This window comes from Cajanus cajan, chromosome 1 (genome assembly GCF_000230855.2).
Source record: "Cajanus cajan strain Asha chromosome 1, NIPB_CcT2T_4, whole genome shotgun sequence".
NCBI classification, from domain to species: Eukaryota; Viridiplantae; Streptophyta; class Magnoliopsida; order Fabales; family Fabaceae; genus Cajanus; species Cajanus cajan.
The window spans coordinates 44,038,877-44,057,889 of record NC_138517.1 but is presented as its reverse complement, the minus strand read 5'-3'; the positions used below and the strand labels follow the sequence as shown (position 1 = coordinate 44,057,889).

The following is a 19,013-nucleotide window of genomic DNA, read 5'->3' as shown; positions in this document are numbered from 1 at the left end:
CCATGGAAATACCTTTTGGTTAATGGGTATTCTTATGTGCATTTTGATTCAAATTCATGTGATACAGATTTATTATTTTCCTTCTCAGTTGTTAGCTTGTGTAAATAAATATCTTATAATTGAGGAATATTGGTAATGAAAGTGAACATCAGTGGAAAATGTGTTGTAAATGTAGCTTAGGCTTGAACATAGATATTTGTTTTAATTTGATGATGAAGTGAAATACCGAAATTGTGTTTTTTCTTTAGTAATAATTTTTAAAAAAATATTCTAGGATGTAGAGGTTAATAAGTAATGAATATAGTATTTAATTTTAATGCATTATCTTGTACTATTCTTTTTTTTTTTTATGAGAGGGAAATAATTGATTTTGTGCAATTTTCACATGATTTTATATTAATTTCATATTACTATCATTGTCTAACAAAAACAAAATGTATGAACGACTATATTGATCACATGCAGTCTAAATGAAAAATATATTTCTTATTTAATTTAAAAATATATAATGTATAATACAAAGTTATGATTGAAAAAACATATTTATACAATAAAGTTACTATCGAGTGATCGAGGCCGTACTCGGTCAAATAAAAATAGTTAAATGTAGTATTAGGAAGCTTTCTTAGGTCGTCTCCTAAGGACCATTTATCTCTGTCAAAGGTTCAAACACAAAGTGGGGGGTGTAACACCCCGATTTCACAGATTATATGAAGGCTCAAAGCCCAAATTAGGATGATTTAATAGCCTAGAACAGACCGTTCCAAACTACTAAAATGGCCTATAAACCCGAGATTGGAACAGGTCATTCCAACACTAGCTATTATGAGTAAATTTTGGACCCAAAATGGGCAGTTCCAAATATAGCCGTTGTGAATTAAAACTCATCTCCTGAACGGGCCGTTCTGGTTTGAGAATGGACCATTTCAGATGTGAATTTTCCACATGATGAAAGGATCTAGAACGGGTCATTCCGGATCCGAAACGGGCCGTTCTGGCCACTCCTGAAATCTATAAATAGAGCACTCTGGCACTATTTTTGAACACACTCTCTAGAGACCAAGGAGAACCAAGAGAAAGAGATCAACCAGATTCCGCTCTAGCTTCGCCTTTTGTTTATCTAGGTAAGGGGGGAGTGAGAAACTTTGCTCTAGGTGTGGGAATGTATGTTGGGTAGTGGGTTGGTCCCCAATCCTATGTTTGTTGTATGCTCATTTATGAGGAGTTTTTCCCAATTATATATGTTTCTTCTATTTGCTCTTATTATATGTAAATAACTGTCTGATTTGAGATCTTTATGGGTTCCTATGGGAAACCCTAAGGGAATGCATTGGTGATTGTAAGAGGTAATTGTATGAGTTAATTGTACTATTTTAAATGTTTATTGTATGAATTAAAGTGGTATGTGAGTTCTTGTGGGAACCCTATGAGAAACAGGAAAATTTCTAATATTTTTTGTTTTACCTTTTGATTGTTCTGTTGTATCAGTACTAGAAAAATTAAAATTAGAGAGGGAACAAATCTGTCACTAAATTTTATAAAATCCTTCACAAAATAAATTAGTGACGAAATTTGTGACGGAACTGATTCTGTCACAAAAATTGGCGTCACAAAATCATTAGTGACGAAAATTTTAGTCCGTCACAATTAGTGACGGAATGAAGGCGTCACAAAAAATATATTTTCCGTCACTAATTGCTAACAATAATTGTTTATAAATTAATAAAAATCCGTCGCAATTTGTGACGACCTCTAACTCCATTGCAATTTGTGAGGGATTAAGTCCATCGCAATTTGTGAGGGGCTTTCTCCGTCACAAATTTGTGAGGGACAAAATCCGTCACAAATTGTGATGAATAGAATCCCTCACAAATTATGATGAATAGAATCCGTCACAAACTGTGATGACTAGAATCCCTCACAAATTGTGATGAATAGAATCTCTCACAAACTGTGATGACTAGAATCCCTCACAAACTGTGATGACTGGAATCCGTCACAAACTGTGATGACAATAATCCCTCACAAACTGTGATGACTAGAATCCGTCACAAACTGTGATGACAAGAATCCCTCACAAACTGTGAAGGATCTGTCACAAGAACAAAATCCGTCACAAACTGTGAAGACTAGAATCCCTCACAAACTGCAAAATCTGTTATACACTACTATGATAAGTGAAATCCGTCAGTTATTATAAAGAACTTTTTTTTACATGAAGAATATGTTTTTCTCCTGTAATTGTGATATAATTTTTTAATTATGAATATAACGAATAATTTATTAATTAATCAAAAAATTGAATTTATTGTCTATTTGTTTGAAAAATTAACAAAATAAATAACTAGGAAAATTTTCTCAATTCTATAAAAGCATGTAACTAAACACGAATATAAGAAAGTCAAGCATACCATATATACAAATAACACCAAATATAAGTTTATGACTGTAGCTGATCCCTAATGTATGATAAGTACTATAGTAAAACTTAAACATAACAAATTATAAGTTTAAAGCATAGTAAACATAATAGTAAAAGATAATGCATCCCTAAACATCTATATCATGATCATCATCTAACTCATTATCATCAGATTGTACAGTATCATGTGTAGGAGGAGGTTGGGGAGGACGAGAAGATTGAGAAAACATCTCCATAAATTGCTTCAGTTGCTCACGAACCAACCAAGACTCTTCCTGTGAAGCAAGAATCAAATATGCATGGCTTTGCAACTGTTCTTTCAATGTTTTGTTTTCTTCAGACAAATTTGAAACAAGATTTTTCATTTGTTCATACTCAGGAGTTGAGAAACCATATAAGAATGTAGAAGAAGAAGGTTTATACTTCCCAGCCTCTGAACCTAAACCAAATATTCTTCCTTTATTGTTCACACCACCAACAACATCATAGAAAATACTATTTTCAGATTGCACACTAGAGGCAGCATGATGTCTCGATAATTGTTGTGACTGTCTTTCAGATAACCGTCTTTCATACTCATTCTATAAAAAGAAAAGTAAGAAACAAAAGTATATAAACATTAATGACAATAGAAGATCTCATGAATGTCATGAATGATGCAAAAAAAATGCAAGAAGAACACACAAAAATACTTAGTAAAAAGTCTAAGATGTAACTTATGAGCAACATGACTAGATAAGTATGAATTCCAATGAAATTAGTAACTTGTAAACCTAAATGCAACACCACATACACGTGAATCTCATTGAATTTAACAATTAGTAAACTAAGATGTAGAGATGGTGGCACTTCACATTACATGAAACTAAAATTGAGCACAACCAATAAGGTGAAATGATTCTATATATGTTGACATAATTCAGTAAAAAATTCAAATCATATAAAAAAAATTACATACTATAAATGGTATGGCTTGAAATTTTGAGACCATTAACTGTAACCTATCTTAATATGTCAAGTCGACAGTGAAGGACGGAACATGACAACTTTCACAGTACCATAACCATTTTTGAAACATAACCATTGTTGTGTCTCTAATATAACCATTGTATGTCAAGTCTTGCAAACATAATCATTGTTATCTCTCTAACAGAATCAATCAACTTCTTCATAATTCAATATATACAAAATTATAACTTACCACTATCCTTTCTGCCTTGGAAGACACCCATGTATTCCCGTTTGCTGTCTTATGGGTCTTTTGGAATAGGTCCCAACATGTTGGAGTCATATCTGTAGAAGTAACACTTCTGAATTATGATTGGAATACATCCCCCTATAACTTCTATGTTAAAAAGGGATCATGACAGTTACCCAATAAAGTGCTCAAGCAGAGTAAATCTTCGCATAATTTTTTTCAAACTAGTCCTCAATTCAGAGATATCTTCAATCTAATTGAAAAATCGATTATTTTTTCTAGTTCTCTATTCTTGCTCTTTAACCCTTCGTTCTTATCAAACTTCTAACTTAAATTTGCTTGTGCCATAAACTTCTATTTCTACAGCAAGTTGAGGTTATAGAATACGTACATTAAAATCCATATATGAGGCATGCATGGAATGTGACACCCTCTACCCCAACATACATATACAATAATTATAAACAAATAAAAATTTTCATCAATAAAAATCAAATTTCCAACCACGTAAGGGTAAAGAGTTCACATTCATAAACTTAATCCAAATAACATGCCAGTAAAATTACAAAGAAATAAAACTGAATTTTCCAAAATAATTTAATAAGAACATTTTAAACTAATCCTATCTATGTCCCGATGTCACATGTCCTATCAGAGAAAAACCCAACATAGAAGCCTAAGCTTCATCACCAACATCCTCAGCCTCACGCTAATGATCACCTGTATAACAGTCAAAATAGAACAACACGAGAAAAGGGACTGAGAAACATCTCACTCTGGCTCACAGTGTAGAAATATACGCCGAATAGCCAAACACAAACAAAATAAGTATAACATAGATAAATTAATAATAACATCACACTCATCCAAGACATAAACCATCACTTTATCATATAACATTAAGAATGCATATGCATGGACACGGACTACATACTATCATGCATGTGGCGCCAGTAAAACATCACATGGCATATTGCCGCTAGCAATACACGAAGAGTAGTCTAGGAGTACATGCCGGGTCACACCCTCTGCGCATTCTCACTAGAAGGATATACTACCAGAGTCTCGTCGGGATAGCTAAGCCGCGCAAGATACATCCCATGCACACAATGGGCGAGACTGGGACTTCCAAACCGAGCTATCCCCAAGGACTAATCCCCAAAGCTTTTACACTAGGGGGCCTTCTCTGGCGGTGTATTCCATATCGTACCCTTAAAACACTTATGCAAATGATGCATGTCATTCAAGACTCTATGCATTCTCATATCTCATTATCATTTCTCATTCCCATATCACATTATCATGTCTCATTATCACTTTTCACATCATCTCATCATATTCACATAGTCATCACTTTTCACATCATCTCATCATATTCACATAATCATCATTTTTCACATCATCTCATCATATTCACATAGCGTCTACAGAGCACTCAAAATCATATCAAAACTGATCTATTTTCAAAAATAAACACATATTTATACATCTCATTCAACAAGGAATACATCAGAACAATCAGAAAGCAAAACAGAAAATATTCATATTTTGCCTTTTTCTCATAGGGTTTCCACAGGAACCCACAGAGCACTCTAATTCATATCAAAACTTGTTTATTTTCAAGATTATATACATATTTACACTCGGCAAATATCAAGAAACACAACAGAAAACTCAGAAGGTAAAACAGAAAACATTTAAAATTTGCCTCTTACAATTATCAATGCATTCCCTTAGGGTTTCCCATAGGAACCCATAGAAATCTCAATTCATACGATTAATTACATATAAGAAAACAATAGGCAAAACAGATACAATTGGGAAAAACCCCTCATACATAAGCATACAAAAAATGCAACAAACATAGGATTGGGGGCCAATCCCACTACCCAGCATACAATCCCACACCCAGAGCGAGGTTTCTCACTCCCCCCTTACCTCGATAAGTAGGAGCCGAATCTTGTTGGTCGCCCCCTCTAGGTTCCCCTTCGTCTTCAGAGAGAAAGGAGGAAGAAGATTAGAAAATGAAAAAATGAGTTTTAGAGAGTGCAAAACGCTTTATTTATAGGCATCAGGTCGCGGCCGGAACGGCCCGTTCCGAATCCGGAATGGCCCGTTCTGGGCACACGAAATAGGTACAAAAGCCTCTCCCAGAACGGCCCGTTCCAAAACCAGAACGGCCCGTTCCAAAACCAAAACGGCCCGTTCTGGGGTTTCCGGAACGGCCTGTTTCAAAGTGGAACGGCTCGTTCTGAGTCAAACTTTGTTCTTTTAAAAATCACATCCGGAACGGCCCGTTCCCAAAGTGGAACGCCCGTTCTGGGTTAAAATTTTACCCATGCATGTTTGATTTGGAACGGCCCGTTACCAAAGTGGAACGGCCCGTTCCAAAGCTGCAAAAATCCAGGATTGTTAATTAATAAATAATTAATTAACACACATACATATATAATTAAAATAAAATATCAAAATAATTTAAAACATGATTTTCTTCGAATAATAATTATAACAAAATATCATAATTAATAATATTATACAAAATAATTTTCATAAATGATTATTATTAATAACCTTTAAAACTTCAATCAAACCCATTAAATTAATCAAAATAATTATAAAAAAATAATCTTCATAAATACAAAAATAAATAATAATTATTCATTGTATTAGTAGAAAAATTCGGGGTGTTACAATTCTCCCCTCCTTTTAAAAATTTCGTCCCCGAAATTACCTAAAGCAAATAAAAATGGATATGTCTCCTGCCTTAGACTTTCTAATGTTCCACCTTAGACTTTCTAATGTTCCACTTTAGACTTTTGGAATACTACACACAAGTCCACAACTTCCTCTACTCCTCTCTTCACCTTAGACCACCACGCTTCCGCTACGCTACTCTCATACATCCTCCTAAGGTCTTAATCCATCTTAATAGCTCCTAAGTGAATACTAAGAGTACTCTTATTGTCTTCTTCTAAGATCATCTTCCTTAATTCGGGATTATTAGGCATATAGATTCTATCCTCAAACCACAAAACACCATCAACTTCCACTCGAAAAGGGTTATCTATAGCCTTACCAATCCTCTATCCACTTGGTTCACTAAGAAAGGATCTAACTCTTAGGGTCCTCTAATCTCATCATTAATTCACTAGTCACCTTCGACATACTCAATTCAATGCTTCTAAGGGTAAGCTCACAAATCAAGCTTAAATCTCTAAACTCTTCAATCAAATTTAATCTTTAAATCATCAAAATGATAGATGAAAGATCATCCTACTCAAGACATCTGTCACCACATTGCCTTTACCTAGATAACAATTGAGATTAAAATCCTAGTCCTTAAGAAATTCCAACTATCTCCTTTGGTCAAAAGATATTTAAGACTCTAACAATCACTAAATACCTCAAGCTTAGAATCATGTAGGAAGTGTCTCCAAATCTTAATGTAATATATCATAACCACTAACTCATAGATAAGGTAGTTTCTCTCATGAATTTTCAATTGCCTAGAAACACAAGCTACTACCTTTCCTTCTTACATCAACAATGCATCCAAATTCATCTTATAAGTACTACTATATACCACAAAAGGCTTACTAAAATCCAATAATATTAACACTAGTCAATCTTGCCTTAAGAGTTGGAATTACTCTGATACTTACTATCCCACATAAAGACAATACTTCTCCTAATGAACGTAGTTAAGGGCAATGCTATCTTAGAAATTCCTTCAATAAATCTCCACTAATAATAAGCCAACTTCATAAAACTCTTATCTCACTAACTGGCTTAGATATCTCCCCACTTAAACACAACTTCTACCTGAGACAGATCCATGTTTACCTCAACTGGAATTTACAGGAACTAGAAAACTTATCTCATACAATAAAAGTAAATAAATAAATCAATAAATAAAATAAAATAAGATAAAATAAAATAAAATAGTAATGCTTAGATAACTTAACATACAACCGTCTTGGATATATCTCCACCCTCAACTACAATATGATCATATCACACCCTAAGATCAATCTCACTAACCACATGACATTCACCAATTGATCCCTAAGGTCATCTATCCACATATCAACATACATGCATATTAAATCATATTAGAATACCTACATTAAACCTTCATATATACCATCCATAAGTATGTACATGAACAACCTTTAACACATAGCATCATACAGCCTTAAACAACCTCTCAATCCACATGAAAACACCCCAAAACATCTTAACAAAATCAATTTTTTTATCCTTGCATTGCCTACTAACCCGAAAACATTATTACAGCCTACTTCTCCTTTCAACAACTATCAAAGAAAATAACACACAGAGAGTTCTACTCATCCAAATGATCTCAAACCTATCTCAAAAGAAAGCTAAGAGAATACGCTACGACTCCTATGAAGACATAAGATTCTAGAAAGATCATCTTCTTAGCTAAAAATTTCAAAAACCGCAGCAGATATATTCAGCGCTTACAACTAGACCTTTGATCACCAAAGTAGCTATAACTTGAGTTCTAGACCTCCGTTTTACCTGATTCCAGTTCCATTAGAAAGATAACGTCCATGGCTAAAACTTTTGTGAAGACTATAAAATCTAAAACTGTCAATATAGTACTCATACTGGCACAAAAAAAACTGCAGCGAAAATATCCTGTACACCAAACAGCAATAATATATCAATATATCTAAGGCCACAAAAATACCTCAACCCTTCCAAACTCACACCTCAACTTCATATTCAAGCTTTCCACTACAAATCTAAACCAAACAACTCACATATTCAGTACAAAAGGCTTAGAAAATAAATTTCACATGCTAACTAAACCATAAAAGGTCAACATGCAACCATCAAACTCTAGAAATCATCAACACTTCAATCTCTCCTTAAGAATACCAAATCTCCAATTCTCAACATACATCATCCTTGGATTCAATCGCTACAACTATAGCTTTCAAAAATTCTACCAATCGTAAACTCTTAATACACTAAAAAAAAAAAATCAATGTCTTACCCAAAGCTAAGGCCTCAATAGTTTCTACAATATTAGCACAATATCTCGTTTATCACTACTCACATATATGCTTGCAACACAAGCGATATCACTCAACCACTACTTCTTCCGTAAGCAAGAAGTATCAAACAAATAAGCAATCATAAGAATGAAGAAGAGCGGTCATAATGGTATTAGCTAACACTATCATGACTATCATTCCTCTAATTAAAAATAACTTAACAATATCAAACTCTACAATAACAGCACAAGGAGAACATCATCATCATCATTATCAAAGCAAAGCATCATCAAGGTATACAACAAACAAAACACTGTCAGAGTACACAACAGAATCACGATAAGTACATAACTTACGGCCGATTGGATCGACCTGCTCTGATATCACTTAATGTGACACCCTCTACCCCAACATACATATACAATAATTATAAACAAATAAAAATTTTCATCAATAAAAATCAAATTTCCAACCACGTAAGGGTAAAGAGTTCACATTCATAAACTTAATCCAAATAACATGCCAGTAAAATTACAAAGAAATAAAACTGAATTTTCCAAAATAATTTAATAAGAACATTTTAAACTAATCCTATCTATGTCCCGATGTCACATGTCCTATCAGAGCAAAACCCAACATAGAAGCCTAAGCTTCATCACCAACATCCTCAGCCTCACGCTGATGATCACCTGTATAACAGTCAAAATAGAACAACACGATAAAAGGGAGTGAGAAACATCTCACTCTGGCTCACAGTGTAGAAATATACGCCGAATAGCCAAACACAAACAAAATAAGTATAACATAGATAAATTAATAATAACATCACACTCATCCAAGACATAAACCATCACTTTATCATATAACATTAAGAATGCATATGCATGGACACGGACTACATATTATCATGCATGTGGCGCCAGTAAAACATCACATGGCATATTGCCGCTAGCAATACACGAAGAGTAGTCTAGGAGTACATGCCGGGTCACACCCTCTGCGCACTCTCACTAGAAGGATATACTACCAGAGTCTCGTCGGGATAGCTAAGCCGCGCAAGATACATCCCATGCACACAATGGGCGAGACTGGGACTTCCAAACCGAGCTATCCCCAAGGACTAATCCCCAAAGCTTTTACACAAGGGGGCCTTCTCTGGCGGTGTATTCCATATCGTACCCTTAAAACACTTATGCAAATGATGCATGTCATTCAAGACTCTATGCATTCTCATATCTCATTATCATTTCTCATTCCCATATCACATTATCATGTCTCATTATCACTTTTCACATCATCTCATCATATTCACATAGTCATCACTTTTCACATCATCTCATCATATTCACATAATCATCATTTTTCACATCATCTCATCATATTCACATAGTGTCTACAGAGCACTCAAAATCATATCAAAACTGATCTATTTTCAAAAATAAACACATATTTATACATCTCATTCAACAAGGAATACATCAGAACAATCAGAAAGCAAAACAGAAAATATTCATATTTTGCCTTTTTCTCATAGGGTTTCCACAGGAACCCACAGAGCACTCTAATTCATATCAAAACTTATTTATTTTCAACATTATATACATATTTACACTCGGCAAATATCAAGAAACACAACAGAAAACTCAGAAGGTAAAACAGAAAACATTTAAAATTTGCCTCTTACAATTATCAATGCATTCCCTTAGGGTTTCCCATAGGAACCCATAGAAATCTCAATTCATACGATTAATTACATATAAGAAAACAATAGGCAAAACAGATACAATTGGGAAAAACCCCTCATACATAAGCATACAAAAAATGCAACAAACACAGGATTGGGGGCCAATCCCACTACCCAGCATACAATCCCACACCCAGAGCGAGGTTTCTCACTCCCCCCTTACCTCGATAAGCAGGAGCCGAATCTTGTTGGTCGCCCCCTTTAGGTTCCCCTTCGTCTTCAGAGAGAAAGGAGGAAGAAGATTAGAAAATCAAAAAATGAGTTTTAGAGAGTGCAAAACGCTTTATTTATAGGCATCAGGTCGAGGCCAGAACGGCCCGTTCCGAATCCGGAATGGCCCGTTCTGGGCACACGAAATAGGTACAAAAGCCTCTCCCAGAACGGCCCGTTCCAAAACCAGAACGGCCCGTTCCAAAACCAGAACGGCCCGTTCTGGGGTTTCCGGAACGGCCCGTTTCAAAGTGGAACGGCTCGTTCTGAGTCAAACTTTGTTCTTTTAAAAATCACATCCGGAACGGCCCGTTCCCAAAGTGGAACGCCCGTTCTGGGTTAAAATTTTACCCATGCATGTTTGATTTGGAACGTCCCGTTCCCAAAGTGGAACGGCCCATTCCAGAGCTGCAAAAATCCAGGACTGTTAATTAATAAATAATTAATTAACACACATATATATATAATTAAAATAAAATATCAAAATAATTTAAAACATGATTTTCTTCGAATAATAATTGTAACAAAATATCATAATTAATAATATTATACAAAATAATTTTCATAAATGATTATTATTAATAACCTTTAAAACTTCAATCAAACCCATTAAATTAATCAAAATAATTATAAAAAAATAATCTTCATAAATACAAAAATAAATAATAATTATTCATTGTATTAGTAGAAAAATTCGGGGTGTTACAATTCTCCCCTCCTTTTAAAAATTTCGTCCCCGAAATTACCTAAAGCAAATAAAAATGGATATGTCTCCTGCCTTAGACTTTATAATGTTTCACCTTAGACTTTCTAATGTTCCACTTTAGACTTTTGGAATACTACACACAAGTCCACAACTTCCTCTACTCCTCTCTTCACCTTAGACCACCACGCTTCCGCTACGCTACTCTCATACATCCTCCTAAGGTCTTAATCCATCTTAATAGCTCCTAAGTGAATACTAAGAGTACTCTTATTGTCTTCTTCTAAGATCATCTTCCTTAATTCGGGATTATTAGGCATATAGATTCTATCCTCAAACCACAAAACACCATCAACTTCCACTCGAAAAGGGTTCTCTATAGCCTTACCAATCCTCTATCCACTTGGTTCACTAAGAAAGGATCTAACTCTTAGGGTCCTCTAATCTCATCATTAATTCACTAGTCACCTTCGACATACTCAATTCAATGCTTCTAAGGGTAAGCTCACAAATCAAGCTTAAATCTCTAAACTCTTCAATCAAATTTAATCTTTAAATCATCAAAATGATAGATGAAAGATCATTCTACTCAAGACATCTGTCACCACATTGCCTTTACCTAGATAACAATTGAGATTAAAATCCTAGTCCTTAAGAAATTCCAACTATCTCCTTTGGTCAAAAGATATTTAAGACTCTAACAATCACTAAATACCTCAAGCTTAGAATCATGTAGGAAGTGTCTCCAAATCTTAATGTAATATATCATAACCACTAACTCATAGATAAGGTAGTTTCTCTCATGAATTTTCAATTGCCTAGAAACACAAGCTACTACCTTTCCTTCTTGCATCAACAATGCATCCAAATTCATCTTATAAGTACTACTATATACCACAAAAGGCTTACAAAAATCCAATAATATTAACACTAGTCAATCTTGCCTTAAGAGTTGGAATTACTCTGATACTTACTATCCCACATAAAGACAATACTTCTCCTAATGAACGTAGTTAAGGGCAATGCTATCTTAGAAATTCCTTCAATAAATCTCCACTAATAATAAGCCAACTTCATAAAACTCTTATCTCACTAACTGGCTTAGATATCTCCCCACTTAAACACAACTTCTACCTGAGACAGATCCATGTTTACCTCAACTGGAATTTACAGGAACTAGAAAACTTATCTCATACAATAAAAATAAATAAATAAATCAATAAATAAAATAAAATAAGATAAAATAAAATAAAATAGTAATGCTTAGATAACTTAACATACAACCGTCTTGGATATATCTCCACCCTCAACTACAATATGATCATATCACACCCTAAGATCAATCTCACTAACCACATGACATTCACCAATTGATCCCTAAGGTCATCTATCCACATATCAACATACATGCATATTAAATCATATTAGTATACCTACATTAAACCTTCATATATACCATCCATAAGTATGTACTTGAACAACCTTTAACACATAACATCATACAGCCTTAAACAACCTCTCAATCCACATGAAAACACCCCAAAACATCTTAACAAAATCAATTTTTTTATCCTTGCAATGCCTACTAACCCGAAAACATTATTACAGCCTACATCTCCTTTCAACAACTATCAAAGAAAATAACACACAGAGAGTTCTACTCATCCAAATGATCTCAAACCTATCTCAAAAGAAAGCTAAGAGAATAAGCTACAACTCCTATGAAGACATAAGATTCTAGAAAGATCATCTTAGCTAAAAATTTCAAAAACCGCAGCAGATATATTCAGTGCTTACAACTAGACCTTTGATCACCAAAGTAGCTATAACTTGAGTTCTAGACCTCCTTTTTACCTGATTCCAGTTCCATTAGAAAGATAACGTCCATGGCTACAACTTTTGTGAAGACTATAAAATCTAAATCTGTCAATATAGTACTCATACTGGCACAAAAAAAACTGCAGCGAAAATATCCTGTACACCAAACAGCAATAATATATCAATATATCTAAGGCCACAAAAATACCTCAACCCTTCCAAACTCACACCTCAACTTCATATTCAAGCTTTCCACTACAAATCTAAACCAAACAACTCACATATTCAGTACAAAAGGCTTAGAAAATAAAATTCACATGCTACCTAAACCATAAAAGGTCAACATGCAACCATCAAACTCTAGAAATCATCAACACTTCAATTTCTCCTTAAGAATACCAAATCTCCAATTCTCAACATACATCATCCTTGGATTCAATCGCTACAACTATAGCTTTCAAAAATTCTACCAATCGTAAACTCTTAATACACTAAAAAAAAATAATCAATGTCTTACCCAAAGCTAAGGCCTCAATAGTTTCTACAATATTAGCACAATATCTCGTCTATCACTACTCGCATATATGCTTGCAACACAAGCGATATCACTCAACCACTACTTCTTCCGTAAGCAAGAAGTATCAAACAAATAAGAAATCATAAGAATGAAGAAGAGCGGTCATAATGGTATTAGCTAACACTATCATGACTATCATTCCTCTAATTAAAAATAACTTAACAATATCAAACTCTACAATAACAGCACAAGGAGAACATCATCATCATCATTATCAAAGCAAAGCATCATCAAGGTATACAACAAACAAAACACTGTCAGAGTACACAACAGAATCACGATAAGTACATAACTTACGGCCGATTGGATCGACCTGCTCTGATACCACTTAATGTGACACCCTCTACCCCAACATACATATACAATAATTATAAACAAATAAAAATTTTCATCAATAAAAATCAAATTTCCAACCACGTAAGGGTAAAGAGTTCACATTCATAAACTTAATCCAAATAACATGTCAGTAAAATTACAAAGAAATAAAACTGAATTTTCCAAAATAATTTAATAAGAACATTTTAAACTAATCCTATCTATGTCCCGATGTCACATGTCCTATCAGAGCAAAACCCAACATAGAAGCCTAAGCTTCATCACCAACATCCTCAGCCTCACGCTGATGATCACCTGTATAACAGTCAAAATAGAACAACACGAGAAAAGGGAGTGAGAAACATCTCACTCTGGCTCACAGTGTAGAAATATACGCCGAATAGCCAAACACAAACAAAATAAGTATAACATAGATAAATTAATAATAACATCACACTCATCCAAGACATAAACCATCACTTTATCATATAACATTAAGAATGTATATGCATGGACACAGACTACATATTATCATGCATGTGGCGCCAGTAAAACATCACATGGCATATTGCCGCTAGCAATACACGAAGAGTAGTCTAGGAGTACATGCCGGGTCACACCCTCTGCGCACTCTCACTAGAAGGATATACTACCAGAGTCTCGTCGGGATAGCTAAGCCGCGCAAGATACATCCCATGCACACAATGGGCGAGACTGGGACTTCCAAACCGAGCTATCCCCAAGGACTAATCCCCAAAGCTTTTACACAAGGGGGCCTTCTCTGGCGGTGTATTCCATATCGTACCCTTAAAACACTTATGCAAATGATGGATGTCATTCAAGACTCTATGCATTCTCATATCTCATTATCATTTCTCATTCCCATATCACATTATCATGTCTCATTATCACTTTTCACATCATCTCATCATATTCACATAGTGTCTATAGAGCACTCAAAATCATATCAAAACTGATCTATTTTCAAAAATAAACACATATTTATACATCTCATTCAACAAGGAATACATCAGAACAATCAGAAAGCAAAACAGAAAATATTCATATTTTGCCTTTTTCTCATAGGGTTTCCACAGGAACCCACAGAGCACTCTAATTCATATCAAAACTTGTTTATTTTCAAGATTATATACATATTTACACTCGGCAAATATCAAGAAACACAACAGAAAACTCAGAAGGTAAAACAGAAAACATTTAAAATTTGCCTCTTACAATTATCAATGCATTCCCTTAGGGTTTCCCATAGGAACCCATAGAAATCTCAATTCATACGATTAATTACATATAACAAAACAATAGGCAAAACAGATACAATTGGGAAAAACCCCTCATACATAAGCATACCAAAAATGCAACAAACACAGGATTGGGGGCCAATCCCACTACCCAGCATACAATCCCACACCCAGAGCGAGGTTTCTCACTCCCCCCTTACCTCGATAAGCAGGAGCCGAATCTTGTTGGTCGCCCCCTCTAGGTTCCCCTTCGTCTTCAGAGAGAAAGGAGGAAGAAGATTAGAAAATGAAAAAATGAGTTTTAGAGAGTGCAAAACGCTTTATTTATAGGCATCAGGTCGCGGCCAGAACGGCCCGTTCCGAATCCGGAACGGGCCGTTCTGGGCACACGAAATAGGTACAAAAGCCTCTCCCAGAAAGGCCCGTTCCAAAACCAGAACGGCCCGTTCTGGGGTTTCCGGAACGTCCCATTTCAAAGTGGAACGGCCCGTTCTGAGTCAAACTTTGTTCTTTTAAAAATCACATCCAGAACGGCCCGTTCCCAAAGTGGAACGCCCATTCTGGGTTAAAATTTTACCCATGCATGTTTGATTTGGAACGGGCCGTTCCCAAAGTGGAACGGCCCGTTCCAGAGCTGCAAAAATCCAAAACTGTTAATTAATAAATAATTAATTAACACATGTATATAATTAAAATAAAATATCAAAATAATTTAAAACATGATTTTCTTCGAATAATAATTATAACAAAATATCATAATTAATAATATTATACAAAATAATTTTCATAAATGATTATTATTAATAACCTTTAAAACTCCAATCAAACCCATTAAATTAATCAAAATAATTATAAAAAAATAATCTTCATAAATACAAAAATAAATAATAATTATTCATTGTATTAGTAGAAAAATTCGGGGTGTTACATGGAAAGCCATTCATGATCTATTAGCTTGAAAGTTATGCAATAGAGAAGATCAAAAGTTGACTCATTTTCTGTCAGACAAACAAGAACGCATTTAGTTACTTAAAACAGCGAGCTAGGATAAAATGAAGACTGCAACTAGCAAGTTAAAGCTATAACGTTTAAATAAACCTTTTTAGTTTTGACTTAAGTTCCAACCCTCCCTTATCCCCTTCCAAATTCAAGAACAGTAAAATAACAGATTAAAAGGGGAGAGTTCATGCTACCTGCAAGAAATTTTAGAAATGTTGCTCCAACCAGATTTCGTGGCTTGACTGTAAAGGCAAAAAGCATATTATTAGAAAACTGTTGCTGATTCAATGTATCACAGTATAGCACCATCAATGATTCAGATGGTGATAGCAGGTGACTTTTCTTATACCGATTTATGCAGAAGTAAAATGTCAACGTACAAAAATTGAAAGGGCACTTTAAATTTTATGTAGATTCATCATGGGTGCTCTTGGAAATTGACATGACATTATACATAAAGAAAGTTGGCCACACATACACACGTAGCAATCCAAATCTTCATTTGAGACATGATAAAAACAGAGAACAAAGAAGTTATAACAGGAGAAAAAACAAACCTGCTTCAAGATCAAGCATTTGTATCAGCATGTATGTGATGTTAACACCAGCAACTGCAAATGGGTATTCCCACACTGATCGATCTCCTTCCAGCTTTCGTAAAAGATCCTGGAAGGATTTCTAACAAAATAAAAAAAAAGATTGATAAAGATACATGAATGGAAACAACTGATTAGATTTAAGGTTGATCCTGTGGGCCCAGATATTATTGGTGAATAGTGGAGTAAAGTTTACCACTGACTTGCATGACATCATATTTTAGAGACATTGTTAAAGTAGGTGTAATTTAAAAGAAAGGCCATGGCAAAAATACATATCAAATAATTTAAACACCATTACTGTCTACTAGTAAGAAAAGAGGCACAATTTATTTTTGAAGGAATTTTGAAAGAAGATGATTGTTAAATCTAGAGGTAATAGTGTCCAATACAAAAATGGAAATCAAAAGGATAGTTACCAAAACTTATCCTCTTTATAATAGGTATATAGATAATGCAATCTCAATTGCTAGACCCTTTCTATCAAAGACAGCAAGAGAATATACTAATATGGCCACAATTCTTCTATCACAGAGAAAGTTCAAACACAAGAATTTTCTTTAGATCTACACGGACATTTTGCTAAATTATTGAGTAGACTTCATTTCCTACACCACGATTTACGCTTCATCTGAAAACATCACTATGAATGGGAAATACTTATTCTTCAAAAATCAATTCCCACCAACAACACTATATCTAGTTATCTACAGAAGTCCCTTTCAATATTAGAAACTCAAGGCTTCCTAAATATGTAATTACAGTCTTGAGAGATTGAAGATTGCACATACAGTAATAAGCCAGCAACAACACGTAAAGTTATGAGTACATAGGTTGAAGCGTACATCATAACAGTTGCCACATTGCTTACACAGACTTGAAGAATATCGATAAAAAAGATACCTGGTGCTCAATTATAGAACTATCATATGGAACATCTATACGTCTCTGTATCCTCTGCAAGCATTCCTCCTAATAATTGGAAATTCAACACGATGGGAATTTGTTGTGGTTTAATACTATAATTATCAACAATATTTAACAGGAAAAATTAAGTAGAAAGTGTTCCACAATTTCATATGATAGAGGGAGCTCAACTATCTTGGCACCACTAACCACAACAGTGCTAGTCAAGATTCCCTCCTACAAATAGATTTTCTGGCACTCCCAAACCATGCACAAGATAGGATCATAAACAAGAATAAAAAGCATATAACCAGAAATACAATTTAACACTAGGCTAGTTATTTGGTAATAAGACAGATCCAATACAAATCTAAATTGAAAAATGCTTATATTGCAAAAGTGCTGCTTTAGTGATGATGTTCAAAAAAAATACCTGGGCTAGTGTTAAATCAAAAGAGTTAGAAGCATCACTATCTCTTCTTTGTATGCAGACACAAGACAGACCTCGACCAAGCCATGCAGCTGACCCTGCCACAACCTCAGCTGTAACAAAACAAAATTGCCATCAATGAAGATTCTACCCTTTTTTTTTTCTTTTGCTACATATTTCTTCATAAGGTAATGGACCAACAAGCAGTGTTTCAAACAACACAAAAAGTGGCAGCATTATATATTTTTTCTAAACAGTTTGCACAATTTACAATTTATTGTAATCAAATCCTCATAAACATAACTGGAAAACATTAAAATAATACTAAATCATGTAAAAGCCCCCCATACCATCTCCTCTGACTACAGTCCCTTATGGGTTGTAATCTATATACAAATTACAATTCCAGGGCAGAAGACACAATCTGCCAACCACTCTTTAGGGTGTGTTCCAAAAAGCTTATCCACAACTTATTTAGGTTTATGTTATGACACAAGTATTTGAAGGAATTTATGAAAATAACTTCTGATATATTCATAAAACTGTTTCCACTTTTCAACTTATTTCAACAAGTTCTCCGGGATGACTTCTCAAGACCAGCTAACAACAAACAGTTTAACTCTTTTTCCTCTTCAATCATAGAAACAACTAGCACATAACTGCTTATTTATAAACACTCATGTTAAGTGGATAAACTTTTCTAGAAACACTTATATGTAAAGAAAATAATAAAGAAAAATGAATTGAGCTTCTACCATAAGTAAAATCAAATTTTTATGCAACTTAACTTTTATAGAAGCTCTATCATC

General features: G+C 34.4%; 1 protein-coding gene across 3 annotated transcripts; it reads right to left on the bottom strand.

Annotated features, from left to right (window-relative positions):
* Positions 1–1,335: 1,335 nt before the first annotated feature.
* On the bottom strand, positions 1,336–18,570 carry LOC109793973 (uncharacterized). 3 transcript variants are annotated; one of them, XM_083060760.1, is made up of 6 exons: positions 18,208–18,570; positions 16,830–17,840; positions 16,467–16,514; positions 15,474–15,527; positions 3,624–3,715; positions 1,336–3,003 (listed from the first exon to the last, which is right to left on the bottom strand). In XM_083060760.1, exons 2-6 carry the CDS (start codon positions 16,858–16,860, stop codon positions 2,551–2,553), a joined length of 678 nt encoding a protein of 225 aa, XP_082916886.1. In that variant the 5' UTR covers positions 16,861–17,840; positions 18,208–18,570; the 3' UTR covers positions 1,336–2,550. The 3 variants fall into 3 exon arrangements, with proteins under 3 accessions (XP_082916886.1, XP_082916879.1, XP_082916889.1); XM_083060753.1 differs by lacking the exon at positions 18,208–18,570 and having other exon boundaries at positions 16,830–18,137; XM_083060763.1 differs by lacking the exons at positions 15,474–15,527; positions 16,467–16,514; positions 16,830–17,840; positions 18,208–18,570 and adding an exon at positions 10,555–13,041.
* Between the last annotated feature and the right edge of the window lie 443 nt (positions 18,571–19,013).

Coding starts and splice junctions, on each gene's coding strand:
- LOC109793973 (XM_083060760.1), bottom strand. CDS start 16,860: ATGCTGATACAAATGCTTGATCTTGAAGCAG. Junction 15,528..16,466: donor ATTTCTAAAATTTCTTGCAG/GTAGCATGAACT, acceptor TTCTCTCTGAAG/ACGAAGGGGAACCTAGAGGG. Junction 3,004..3,623: donor CCAAGGCAGAAAGGATAGTG/GTAAGTTATAAT, acceptor TTCTTTTTATAG/AATGAGTATGAAAGACGGTT.